The sequence below is a fragment of the Scyliorhinus torazame genome, chromosome 10 (genome assembly GCF_047496885.1).
Source record: "Scyliorhinus torazame isolate Kashiwa2021f chromosome 10, sScyTor2.1, whole genome shotgun sequence".
Classification (NCBI taxonomy): domain Eukaryota; kingdom Metazoa; phylum Chordata; class Chondrichthyes; order Carcharhiniformes; family Scyliorhinidae; genus Scyliorhinus; species Scyliorhinus torazame.
In genome coordinates this window covers 128049236-128061824 of record NC_092716.1, presented here as the reverse complement: position 1 = coordinate 128061824, position 12589 = coordinate 128049236, and the positions used below count along the sequence as shown (strand labels likewise).

Sequence of the window (12589 nt, the reverse complement as noted above, 5' to 3'; positions counted from 1 at the left end):
GTACATCTACTCTAAACCTTGCCCCTCTCACCTTAAACCTATGCCCCCTAGTAATTGACCCCTCTACCCTGGGGAAAAGCCTCTGACTATCCACTCTGTCTATGCCCCTCATAATTTTGTATACCTCTATCAGGTCGCCCCTCAACCTCCTTCGTTCCAGTGAGAACAAACCGAGTTTATTCAATCGTTCCTCATAGCTTATGCCCTCCATACCAGGCAACATTCTGGTAAATCTCTTCTGCACCCTCTCTAAAGCCTCCACATCCTTCTGGTAGTGTGGCGACCAGAATTGAACACTATACTCCAAGTGTGGCCTAACTAAGGTTCTATACAGCTGCAACATGACTTGCCAATTCTTATACTCAATGCCCCGGCCAATGAAGGCAAGCATGCCGTATGCCTTCTTGACTACCTTCTCCACCTGTGTTGCCCCTTTCAATGACCTGTGGACCTGTACTCCTAGATCTCTTTGACTTTCAATACTCTTGAGGGTTCTACCATTCACTGTATATTCCCTACCTGCATTAGCCCTTCCAAAATGCATTACCTCACATTTGTCCGGATTAAACTCCATCTGCCATCTCTCCGCCCAAGTCTCCAGACAATCTAAATCCTGCTGTATCCTCAGACAGTCCTCATCGCTATCCGCAATTCCACCAACCTTTGTGTCGTCTGCAAACTTACTAATCAGACCAGTTACATTTTCCTCCAAATCATTTATATACACTACAAAGAGCAAAGGTCCCAGCACTGATCCCTGTGGAACACCACTGGTCACAGCCCTCCAATTAGAAAAGCATCCCTCCATTGCTACCCTCTGCCTTCTATGGCCTAGCCAGTTCTGTATCCACCTTGCCAGTTCACCCCTGATCCCGTGTGACTTCACCTTTTGTACTAGTCTACCATGAGGGACCTTGTCAAAGGCCTTACTGAAGTCCATATAGACAACATCTACTGCCCTACCTGCATCAATCATCTTAGTGACCTCCTCGAAAAACTCTATCAAGTTAGTGAGACACGACCTCCCCTTCACAAAACCGTGCTGCCTCTCACTAATACGTAGTTGGGGAAACCAAACAGGGTGAAGATACCGTGCATGGCTCTGATAACAGTGGGGGTGGTCATATCGGGGCACGGGATGGCAAATGGGAAAACTCATCAATAATATTGAGAAAGTAGGTATTGCGATTATTCGAGGGGAGGGGCCCTTTGAAATCGATACTGAGGCGTTCAAAGGGCCGGGATGCCTTCACCAGGTGGGCTTTATCTGGTCGATAGAAGTGCGGTTTACACTCCGCACAGATTTGCAGTCTCTGGTTACAGCTTTGACCTCCTCGGTGGAGTAGGGCAGGTTGCGGGCCTTGATATCATGGGCGAGCCGGGTGACCCCCGGGTGGCAGAGGTCGTCGTGGATAGCCGGTAGTCGGTCCTCTTGCGGACTGGCGCATGTGCCGTGGGACAGGGTATCTGTGGACTCATTGAGCTTCCCCGGACGATATACTATATCGTAATTATAGGTGGAGAGTTCGATCCTCCACCTCAAGATCTCATCGTTCTTGATTTTGCCCCGCTGCGTATTGTCGAACATGAAGGCTACCGATCGTTGGTCCTACCAGCGAGGAAGTGCCTCCAGTGCCGAACGGCTTCCACGATGGCTTGAGCCTCTTTTTCGACCGAGGAGTGTCAAAGTTCAGAGGCGGTGAGGGTGCGTGAAAAAAACGCAACCGGTCTGCCTGCTTGATTGAGAGCGGCGGCGAGAGTGACCTCTGATGCGTCGCTCTCCACCTGGAAGGGGACGGATTCGCGGCTTTGGCAATGTCCGCCTTGATGCAGTTGAAGGCCTGGCGGGCCTCGGCTGCTAGAGGGAAAAGGGTGACCGTAAATAGTGGGCGGGCTTTGTCCGCATACTGGAGGATCCACTGGGCGTAGTAGGAAAAAAATCCTCTTGAGGGCCTTGGGACAGTGAAGGAGAGGGAGTTGCAGGAGGGGGCGCAGACGGTCAGGGTCGGGCCCTAGGACTCCGTGTTCCACGACGTAGCCGAGGATGGCTCGCCTGGTGGTGCGGAAAACGCATTTCTCCTTATTATAGGTGAGGTTGAGTTTTTGGGCGGTTTGGAGAAATTGGTGGAGGTTGGCGTCGTGGTCCTGCTGATCATGGCCGCAGATGGTGATGTTGTCCAAGTACGGAAACGTGGCCCGCAGCCCGTACTGGTCCACCATTCGGTCCATTGCTCGTTGGAACACCGAAACCCCGTTCGTGATGCCAAAAGGGACCCGGAGGAATGAAAAAGGCGGCCGTCTGCCTCGAACGCAGTGTAGTGGTGAACCTCCGGACGGATTGGGAGTTGGTGGTATGCAGACTTCAGATCCACTGTGGAGAACACGCGGTAGTGAGCGATCTGATTGACCATGTCTGCAATCCGGGAAAGGGGGTATGCATTAAGTTGCGTAAACCGGTTAATGGTCTGGCTGTAATCAACTACCATCCGGAGCTTCTCCCCAGTCTTGACGACCACCACCTGAGCTCTCCAGGGGCTATTGCTGGCCTCTACGAGTCCTTCCCGCAAGAGACGCAGGACCTCAGACCTAATAAATATTCTGTCCTGCATGCTATATCGCCTGCTGCGAGTGGCTACTGGCTTGCAATCAGTGGTGAGATTTGCGAAGAGAGAAGGAGAGTCGACTTTCAGAGTGGCTAGGCTGCACACAGTGAGTAGGGGCAAGGGTCCGCCAAAACTAAGCGTCAGGCTCTTAAGATTGCATTGAAAATCGAGCCCTAAAAGGAGGGGGGCGCAGAGGTCTGGGAGCACATACAGCTGGAAATTAGTGTACTCAGCGCCCTGTACCACTAAGGTTACCGGAGTGCCCCCTCGGATTTATACCAAGTGCGACCCGGAGGCGAGGAAAATTGTTTGTTGCGTCGGGAATATCGGGAGCGAGCAGCTGCTTACCAGATCTGGGTGGATGAAACTCTCGGTTCTCCTGGAGTCGAACAGGCAAGGTGTCTTGTACCCGTTAACCCAGACGGCCATCATTGAGCTCTCGAGGTGCTTGGGTCGCGACTGGTCCAAGGTGACTGCGCTGATTTGAGGGTAACCGGCGGCGTGGTCGGCTGTGCTGGGGTGACCCCCCGGTGACTGTCCGAGCAGGTCGTACGCGTCGAGCGGCGTAGCAGATGGCGTCCAAGATGGCGGTCCCCGTTGATCAAGCGTGGCGGGCGTCGAGGAAGGTGGCGTCCAAGATGGCGGCCCCATGGATCGCACGTGGCTGGCCGGGTGGGGGAGGATGGCCAAAATGGCGGCCCCATGGATCGCACGTGGCCTGCCCCGTGGGGGGGGGGGATGGCCAAAATGGCGGCCCCCGTGAGTGGCCCATGCTGTGCGGAGTCGGAGTCGGCAGGCATGCTGCCACATTGCGAGGTCTGCGGGCAAGTGCCCTTTTCAGCCGCAACTGTTGCAGTGTGCGTTGCGGGCCGGGCAGTGCTGTCAAGGGTGTTGAGGCTGTCCGCAAAAATAACAAGGCAACCCCCCCACGATGAGCGGGTGGGCGCACAGCACAGGCCTGGGGTAATCTCTGGTCGGGAGCCCACGAGGGGGTCGAGTGTTCGGCCGGAAATGCAGTGAAGTCGCCGGTTTCACCGTCTTGTCCAGGTCCTGGGCCCCCTTCTCGAGCAGTCGCCGCCGCACGTAATTTGATCTGACCCCCACAACGCGGACGGCGAGCTCCATGTGCTGAGTGGCCGCAACGGCCTGATAGTTACAGTTGCGCGCGAGGGCTTTGAGGTCGTGCAGATAGTCGTTGAGTGACTCCCCGGGGCGCTGGCGTTGAGTAGCGAGAATATGTCGTGCATAGACCTCATTCACAGGCCGCACGTAGATGCGCTCGGGGATTGCGAGAGCGACGGTATATGAGGTGGCCTCTTCGAGTTCCACAGAAATGCGGTGACTCACCCGTGCGTGGAGGAGACTCAATTTTTGTTCGTCCGTGACGGATGGCGCCGACGACGCGGAAAGGTAGGCCTTAAAACACCGCAGCCAGTGTGAAAAAATTTCCTTTGCCTCCGCGGCCTTTGGATCGAGCTCCAATCTGTCAGGTTTGAGGGCTGACTCCATAATCGTTTTGTTCAGATAGTTAATTAAATTGATGCGACCATCAATTCACTCAAGGACTCGTGTCAGAGTAAAACAGTGCTTTTAATTAACTATCAACTTTGCCTGCCTGCGACTGGTACATACAGAGGACAGTATACTCTTCTTATACTCCTTCAAAGGGGCGGAGCGATGGGAAGAGCCCGTACATGCTCCAACATCCTCCAACATCTCCCCCTGTGGGTGAAGCCATACAATGGCCCACAGATAAAACCCACAGGGTTAATTAACTGTATTTACAAACATAGAACATAACTGGCGAATTAACTGTATTTACATTCACCACACCTGTCTTGAGAGTGTTTGATGGGGACAGTGTGGAGGGAGCTTTACTCTGTATCTAACCCCGTGCTGTACCTGTCCTGGGAGTGTTTGACGGGGACAGTGTAGAGGGAGCTTTACTCTGTGCCTAACCCCATGCTGTACCTGTCCTGGGAGTGTTTGATGGGGACAGTGTAGAGGGAGCTTTACTCTGTATCTAACCCCGTGCTGTACCTGTCCTGGGAGTGTTTGATGGGGACAGTGTAGAGGGAGCTTTACTCTGTTGATGCACGATCAATTGCACAAAGACTAAAGTTGGGTACAACTGTGGCTTTATTACAGTCAGATGGGTGGCCTCCTGCTGCAGCTGGCGAAATGGCAGGGCACTGGAGGTCATGCATAGTTATACAGTTCTCCGTGGCGGAGCCAGCCGGCAGGAGCTACCGGCGAACCTGTAGTGCAGGTCCGACCTTACATCTCCTATTACAGTGGTTCACCACATTCACCCCCTGTTAAAAATGAGTCCGGCGGGGGTGACGTGAAACTATATACAATTAGTGCAATTATGTACAGTGCTCGGGAAAGAAAAGTCCATGTTGACGGTCCGGAGTCCGTCAAAGGTTCAGCCAGTCCGGTGCTTTGGTGCTTTGTTGGGAGCGGCGCAATGGTGGCGGCGAATTCGCTGCTGGCGGTGGTGGAGATGGCACCTATGGCGGTGGTGGCGGTGCTGATGCTGGCCAGTCGTCGGGGAACTCTGGGAGCGTGCAGAAGTCCTCTTCGTCCTCTTGTGCCGAAAAGGGGAGGGGGAGGTTTAGTCTGGTGGGGCCAATATTGGCGGCGCGGTGGGAGGTCGGGGGGGGGGCGCATTGGTGGGGGGGGGGGTTGGGGTGGAACCTGATGGTGCCAAGTCCCTGAGTGAGACAGTATCTTGGCAGCCGTCGGGGAACTCAACATAGGCATATTGAGGGTTGGCGTGGAGCAGGTGAACCCTGTCCACCAAATGGTCCGCATTGTGGAATCGGACGTGCCTATGGAGAAGGACCGGTCCTGGAGCAGTGAGCCAAGTCGGGAGCGACACCCCGGATGTGGACTTCCTGGGGAAGGTAAAAACACATTCATGGGGTGTGTTATTAGTGGCGGTGCACAATAATGACCGGATGGAGTGCAGAGCGTCAGGGAGGACCTCCTGCCAGCGAGAGGCTGGGAGGTTCCTGGACCGTAGGGCCAGCTGGATGGCCCTCCAAACCGTCCCATTCTCCCGTTCTACTTGCCCGTTTCCCCAGGGATTGTAGCAGGTCGTCCTGCTGGAGGCTATACCCCTGCTGAGCAGGAACTGATGCAGCTCATCGCTCATGAATGAGGATCCCCTGTCACTGTGGATGTAGGCGCGGAAACCGAACAGCGCAAAGATGGTGCTGAGGGCCTTGATGACGGTGGCAGACATCATATCGGGGCATGGGGTGGCGAAGGGGAATCTGGAGTACTCATCGACCACACTGAGAATGTACATGTTACAGTCGGTGGAGGGGAGGGGGCCCTTTGAAATCCACGCTGAGGCGCGCACGGTCCGGCCGGTAGAAGTGCAGCTTGCACTCCGCACAGACCTGGCAGTCCCTGGTGACTGTCCTTACTTCCTCGACGGAGTAGGGCAGATTACGAGCTTTGAGCAGATGGCACAATCGAGTGACCCCCGGGTGACAAAGGCTGTTGTGTAGGGCCCGGAGTTGGTCTACTTGTGCGCTGGCACATGTACCTTGGGAGAGGGCGTCCGGCGGCTCGTTGAGTTTACCGGGGCGATACAAAATCTCGTAATTATAGGTGGAGAGCTCGATTCTCCACCGCAAGATTTTATCATTTTTGATCTTGACCCGCTGTGTGTTATTGAACATGAAGGCTACCTACCGTTGGTCTGTAAGGAGAGTGAATCTCTTACCGGCCAGGTAATGCCTCCATTGCCGCACAGCTTCAACGATAGCTTGAGCCTCCTTTTCGACGGATGAATGTCGAATTTCAGAGGCATGAAGGGTGCGGGAAAAGAATGCCACGGGTCTGCCTGCCTGGTTTAGAGTGGCGGCAACGGCGACGTCTGAAGCGTCGCTTTCTACTTGGAAAGGCAGTGACTCGTCCACTGCGCGCATCCCGGCCTTGGCGATGTCTGCTCTGATGCGGGCGAAAGCATGTTGTGCCTCGGCTGCGAGGGGGAATTGGGTGGACTGAATGAGTGGGCGGGCCTTGTCCGCATAGTTTGGGACCCACTGAGCGTAGTAGGAAAAGAACCCCAGGCAGTGTTTGAGGGCCTTGGGGCAGTGGGGGAGGGGTAGTTCCATGAGGGGGCGCATGCGGTCGGGGTCGGACCAAGAAGTCCGTTTTGGACTATATAGCCGAGAATGGCTAACTGGGTCGTGCTGAACACACACTGCTCTTTGTTGTAGGTCAGGTTGAGAAGAACGGCAGTGCGGAGAAATTTATCGAGGTTGGCATCGTGGTCCTGCTGGTCATGGCCGCAAATGGTGACATTATCTAAGTACGGAAAGGTGGCCCGCAAATCTTACTGGTCGACCATTCGGTCCATCTCTCTTTGGAAGACCGAGACCCCATTTGTGACACTGAAAGGGACCCTAAGGACGTGGTAGAGGCGACCGTCCGCCTCGAAGGCAGTGTATGGCCACACTGAGAATGTACGAGTTACGGTCGGTGGAGGGGAGGGGCCTTTGTATGGACCAGTGTATGGTCCGACTTCCGGATGGGGAGCTGGTGGTAGGACTTCAGGTCAATTGTTGAGAAGACCCGGTACTGCGCAATCTGATTGACCATATCAGATATGCGTGGGAGAGAGTACGCGTTGAGCTGCGTGTACCGATCGATAGTCTGGCTGTAGTCCACGACCATCCTGTGTTTCTCCCCAGTTTTAACCACTACCATTTGGGCTCTCCAGGGGCTGTTGCTGGCCTCGATAATACCCTCCTTAAGCAGCCGCTGGACTTTGTACCTGATGAAGGTCTCGTCCTGGGTGCTGTACCGTCTGCTCCTAGTGGCAACGGGCTTGCAATCCGCAGTTAGATTGGCAAAAAGGGAGGGGGGATCGACCTTGAGGGTCGCGAGGCCGCAAACGGTAAGGGGGGGGGTAAGGGCCTGCCGAATTTGAGGGTGAGGCTCTGGAGGTTGTATTGGAAGTCCAGGCCCAACAGGAGTGCAGCGCAGAGATTAGGAATGATATAGAGGAGGAAGTTACAAAATTCTATGCCCTGGATCGTGAGGGTGACTGTACAAAAGCCTCGGATCGGGACGGTGTGGGATCCGGATGCTAGGGAGATCCTTTGATTGGCAGGGTGGACCGCGAGGGAGCAGCGCCTTACCGTATCTGGGTGAACGAAGCTTTCGGTGCTCCCGGAGTCCAGCAGGCACGAGGTCGCGTGGCCGTTGATTTTAACCGTCATCGACGCAGTGGCCAGGTTGTGCAGGCAAGATTGGTCCAGTGTCATCGAAGCGAGCCGCGGGTAGCCATCGGATGCTTTGGATGGCGAGCGTGTGTGGTTTCGATGTCAGGATGTCCGGAGACCCTGTGGGGGACAAGCTGGCGGCGCCCATGGGGCGCACGTGGCCGAAGGGGGACAAGATGGCGGCGCCCATTGGTCGCACATGGACCCGGGAGGAGAAGATGGCGGCTCCCATTGTGTGTCTGGCGTGGGGGAGGGGGCGATAGCGGGCGCGATCGCAGCGACTGCCCAGGCCTGGCACACAGCCGCGAAGTGGCCCTTTTTACTGCAGGCTTTACAAACGGCAGTGCGGGCCGGGCAGTGTTGGCGGGGGTGCTTCTGCTGACCGCAGAAGTAGCAGCGGGGACCCCTGGGGTGCGCGGATCGGCGTGAGGTGCAGGCATATTGCGAACGCAGGGCCCCAGCTGAGGAGGTTGTCGGCGGGGTCTGGGAGGGGTAGGAAGGAGTAGAAGGGTGGGCAGCGCGGCGGGAGGGGTACGATTGTACGTTACAGGATGCGACCGTCATGGAGAGCGCCAAGGTTTTCGTCTCTGCCAGTTCGAGCGTGGCCCCTTCCGGTAATCGTTCTCGGATGCGGTCCGACGCAATCCACGTCACGAAGGCATCGCGCATGAGGGGATTTGCGTGTTCGTGGGCCGTGACGGCCTGACAGTCACAGTCCCGGACGAGTGGAATTAGGGCCCGCCAGAAGACTTCGATGGACTCACCAGGTAGTTGCGAGCGGGTGGCGAGTACATACCTGGTGAAGAGCATGTTCGTCTTCTGTGCGTAATGTTCCTTAAGGAGTTCCATTGCTTGTGTGTAATTCGTGGCGTCTTGTATCAACGGGAACACGCTGGAGCTCAGTCTGGAGTACAGGACGTTTATCTTCTGAGCCTCCGTTGGTGTGGGGACCGCCGCGTGGATGTAAGCCTCAAAACATGCTAGCCAGTGAGTAAAGTCTTTTCTGGCGTCGGGCGAGTGCGGATCCAGCTGCAGGCGAAAGGGCTTAATTCGGATATCCATTCTGTGGAAAATCTGACTGTAATAAATTGATGCACGATCAATTGCACAAAGACTAAAGTTGGGTACAACTGTGGCTTTATTACAGTCAGATGGGTGGCCTCCTGCTGCAGCTGGCGAAATGGCAGGGCACTGGAGGTCATGCATAGTTATACAGTTCTCCGTGGGCGGAGCCAGCCGGCAGGAGCTACCGGCGAATCTGTAGTGCAGGTCCGACCTTACATCTCCTATTACAGTGGTTCTGTATCTAAGCCCGTGTTGTACCTGTCCTGGGAGTGTTTGATGGGACAGTGTAGAGGGAATACTTCATACAGTTTGGGTCTCCTTATTTAATGAAGTCACCTTTGAGTCGGGTCAGTAAAAATTAATTTGACTAACTCCTTGAATGAGAGATATTGTTGAATCATAGAATGCAGATTGAGACCATCTGGCTCATCGAGTCTGCGCTGACCCTCTGAAAAAGCACCCTACCTAGGCCCACACCCCCACCCTAACCCTTTAACCCCACCTAAGCTGCACATCCCTGGACACTAAGGGGTAATTTAACATGACCAATCCACCTAACCTGCACATCTATGGATTGTGGGAGGAAACCGGAGCATCCGGAGGAAACCCACGCACACACGGGGAGAAAGTGTAAACTCCACATGGACAGTCACCCAGTTCCCAGTCCCTGGCACTGTGAGGCTGCAGTGTTAACCACTGTGCCAAGAGTGAGAGGTGATCTCATTGAAACGTAGACAGTTGGTCCACGGTTTGACAGAGTAGATAAATACAGGATGTTGCTCCCCTGCCTCCTGGCTGCAGAGCCTGGGATATGGGGTCACAGTCTCAGAATAAGGCTTCAGTCATTTCAAACCCTTCCCTCTGAGGCTGGTGAATCTTTGGAATTCACTACCCCAGTGGGCTGTGTGGGTTCAGTCGTCGCGTAGATTCACAACTGAGATTGAGAGATTTTTGAGCATTTCACGAGCATGTGGGGAGAGGAATAGAAAATAGAGCTGATAAGATCAGCCTTAATTATTGAAGACCAGGCTGAATGGCCTCTGACTGCTCATTGTTCTTCTATTTCTTTTCCCACCGACATTGATCTTTCCTCTTTGCAGATGATGAAGGAATTTACTCCGATTTGCTAAGTCCTGGACTTCATCCTAGCACCGAAGAGCAGTCCCAGGCCTTGGCCACTGGCCAAAGGGTGCAGGCCGAGCCAAGAGGGTCGTCAAACCTGACAGTGGAGGCTGAGGCTGAGACGAGCTCAGGTCAGAGGCAACAGGCCATGACTGGGCTGAGCTCAGGCTCGATAAGCAAGCCAGCCGAGGCTAGGCCTGCTGCAAGCCTGAGGGGGCAGGCCGAGGCTGGGCCTACAAGCTTGAGGAGACAAGCCGAGGCTGGGCCTAGCTCAGGCTCGATAAGAGAGCACGCCGAGGCTGGGATTGCCTCTCCCCAGTTGGTTCCAGTTCAAGATTCCACATATACAAGCCTGAAGCAACGACCAAAAGATTCTGACTACCAACACCTCAGCCCACAGGGAACTGATGGTCAAAGTGCAGTAACGTATTCAGCAGAAGCTGAGCAGGTGACACTTTAGACAACAACGTAAGGCAACAAGGTGGATTTGGGAATTGAGATCAGTTAAAATTCATTCCGAGGAATATTCTACATTTAAATAGCTCCAAAACATTTGATTAGCTCTAGTCTGTAACTCACTCCCGGGTATCTGTTATTCCATATATAAACGACCTGAACCTTTTGATTAGGTTCCAGTCTGTAACTCGCTCCTGTGTATCTGTTATTCTATATATAAACCATCCCAAACCCCGCGATTAGATTCCAATCAGTAGCTCACTTCCGGCTGTCTCATATTTTATCTATAAGCTACACCCAACCCCTCGATTAGATCACAGTCTGTAGCTCAATCCCTGGCATCTGTTATTCTATATATAAGCCATCCCGAGCCACTCGCTTAGATTCCAGTCTGTAACTCACTCCCGGAAATCTGTTATTCTATATATAAACCACCCGAACCCCTCGATTAGATTCCAGTCTGTAACTCACTCCCGGGTATTTGTTATTCTATATATAAACCCCCCAAACCCCTCGATTAGATTCAAGTCTGTAACTCACTCCCGGGAATCTGTTATTCTATATATAAACCTCCCGAACCCCTCGATTAGATTCCAGTCCGTAACTCACTCCCGGGAATCTGTTATTCTATATATAAACCAACAAAACCCCTTGATTAGATTCCAGTCTGTAACTCACTCCCGGGTATCTGTTATTCTATATATAAACCTCCCAAACCCCTCGATTAGATTCCAGTCTGTAATTCACTCCTGGGTATCTGTTATTCTATATATAAACCACCCAAACCCCTCGATTAGATTCCAGTCCGTAACTCACTCCCGGGAATCTGTTATTCTATATATAAACCACCCAAACCCCTCAATTAGATTGCAGTCTGTCACTCACTCCCGGGTATCTGTTATTCCATATATTAACCATCCTGAAAGCCTCGATTAGATTCCTGTCTGTAACTCACTCCCGGGTATCTGTTATTCTATATATAAACCACCCAAACCCCTCGATAAGATTCCAGTCTGTAACTCACTCCCGGGTATCTGTTATTCTATATATTAACCACCTAAACCCCTCGATTAGTTTCCAGTCTGTAACTCACTCCCGGGGATCTGTTATTCTATATATAAACCACCCAAACCCCTCGATTAGATTCCAGTCTGTAACTCACTCCCGGGTATCTGTTATTCCATATATTAACCATCCTGAAAGCCTCGATTAGATTCCAGTCTGTAACTCACTCCCGGGTATCTGTTATTCCATATATTAACCATCCTGAAAGCCTCGATTAGATTCCAGTCTGTAACTCACTCCCGGGTATCTGTTATTCTATATATTAACCACCTAAACCCCTCGATTAGTTTCCAGTCCGTAACTCACTCCTGGGGATCTGTTATTCTATATATAAACCACCCAAACCCCTCGATTAGATTCCAGTCTGTAACTCACTCCCGGGTATCTGTTATTCCATATATTAACCATCCTGAAAGCCTCGATTAGATTCCAGTCTGTAACTCGCTCCCGGGTATCTGTTATTCTATATATTAACCACCTAAACCCCTCGATTAGTTTCCAGTCCGTAACTCACTCCCGGGGATCTGTTATTCTATATATAAACCACCCAAACCCCTCGATTAGATTCCAGTCTGTAACTCACTCCCGGGTATTTGTTATTCTATCTAGAAACCCCCTGAGCCCTTCCCTTATATTGCAGTCTGTTAGTCACTAAACATCATTGGACCATTATTGTGAACAGGGCTATGGGGGTGGACTTAGAGTCCTGGAGACAATCGCTTCCACTGCTTTGTCTCACATTGCTGTTTGTGAGAGCTTGCTGATAACAATACGGCTGCCACATTTCAGACTTAACAGAGGCTACTCTTAAAAAATAAAGTATTTAATCGTCTCTGAAATGTTTCAAACATTAAGAGGTTCCAGTTTATATCAGTGTGAACATGTTTTCTCATTGTGATAATCACGCCAGTTGATGGATTTGAGAGTGAAAATGTTTGATTTGGGGAATTTTACCTCAGACTCGTCACAGGTTTGAACATTCAAAGATCGGAGTGGTGGGTGGGGGATATTTTACCTGCCATCTGTGACATG

The 12589-nt window shown here is 52.7% G+C and overlaps 1 protein-coding gene across 1 annotated transcript in view; it reads left to right on the top strand.

Annotated features, from left to right (window-relative positions):
- The window catches only part of LOC140430249 (uncharacterized), a 71589-nt gene extending 59200 nt beyond the window's left edge, over nucleotides 1–12389 (top strand). The window contains exon 6 of the mRNA XM_072517676.1: nucleotides 10015–12389. Within this exon, the coding sequence (XP_072373777.1) occupies nucleotides 10015–10496 (482 nt within the window). The 3' untranslated portion in view covers nucleotides 10497–12389. The remainder of the gene's footprint in view (nucleotides 1–10014) is intronic.
- The last annotated feature ends 200 nt before the right edge of the window (nucleotides 12390–12589 follow it).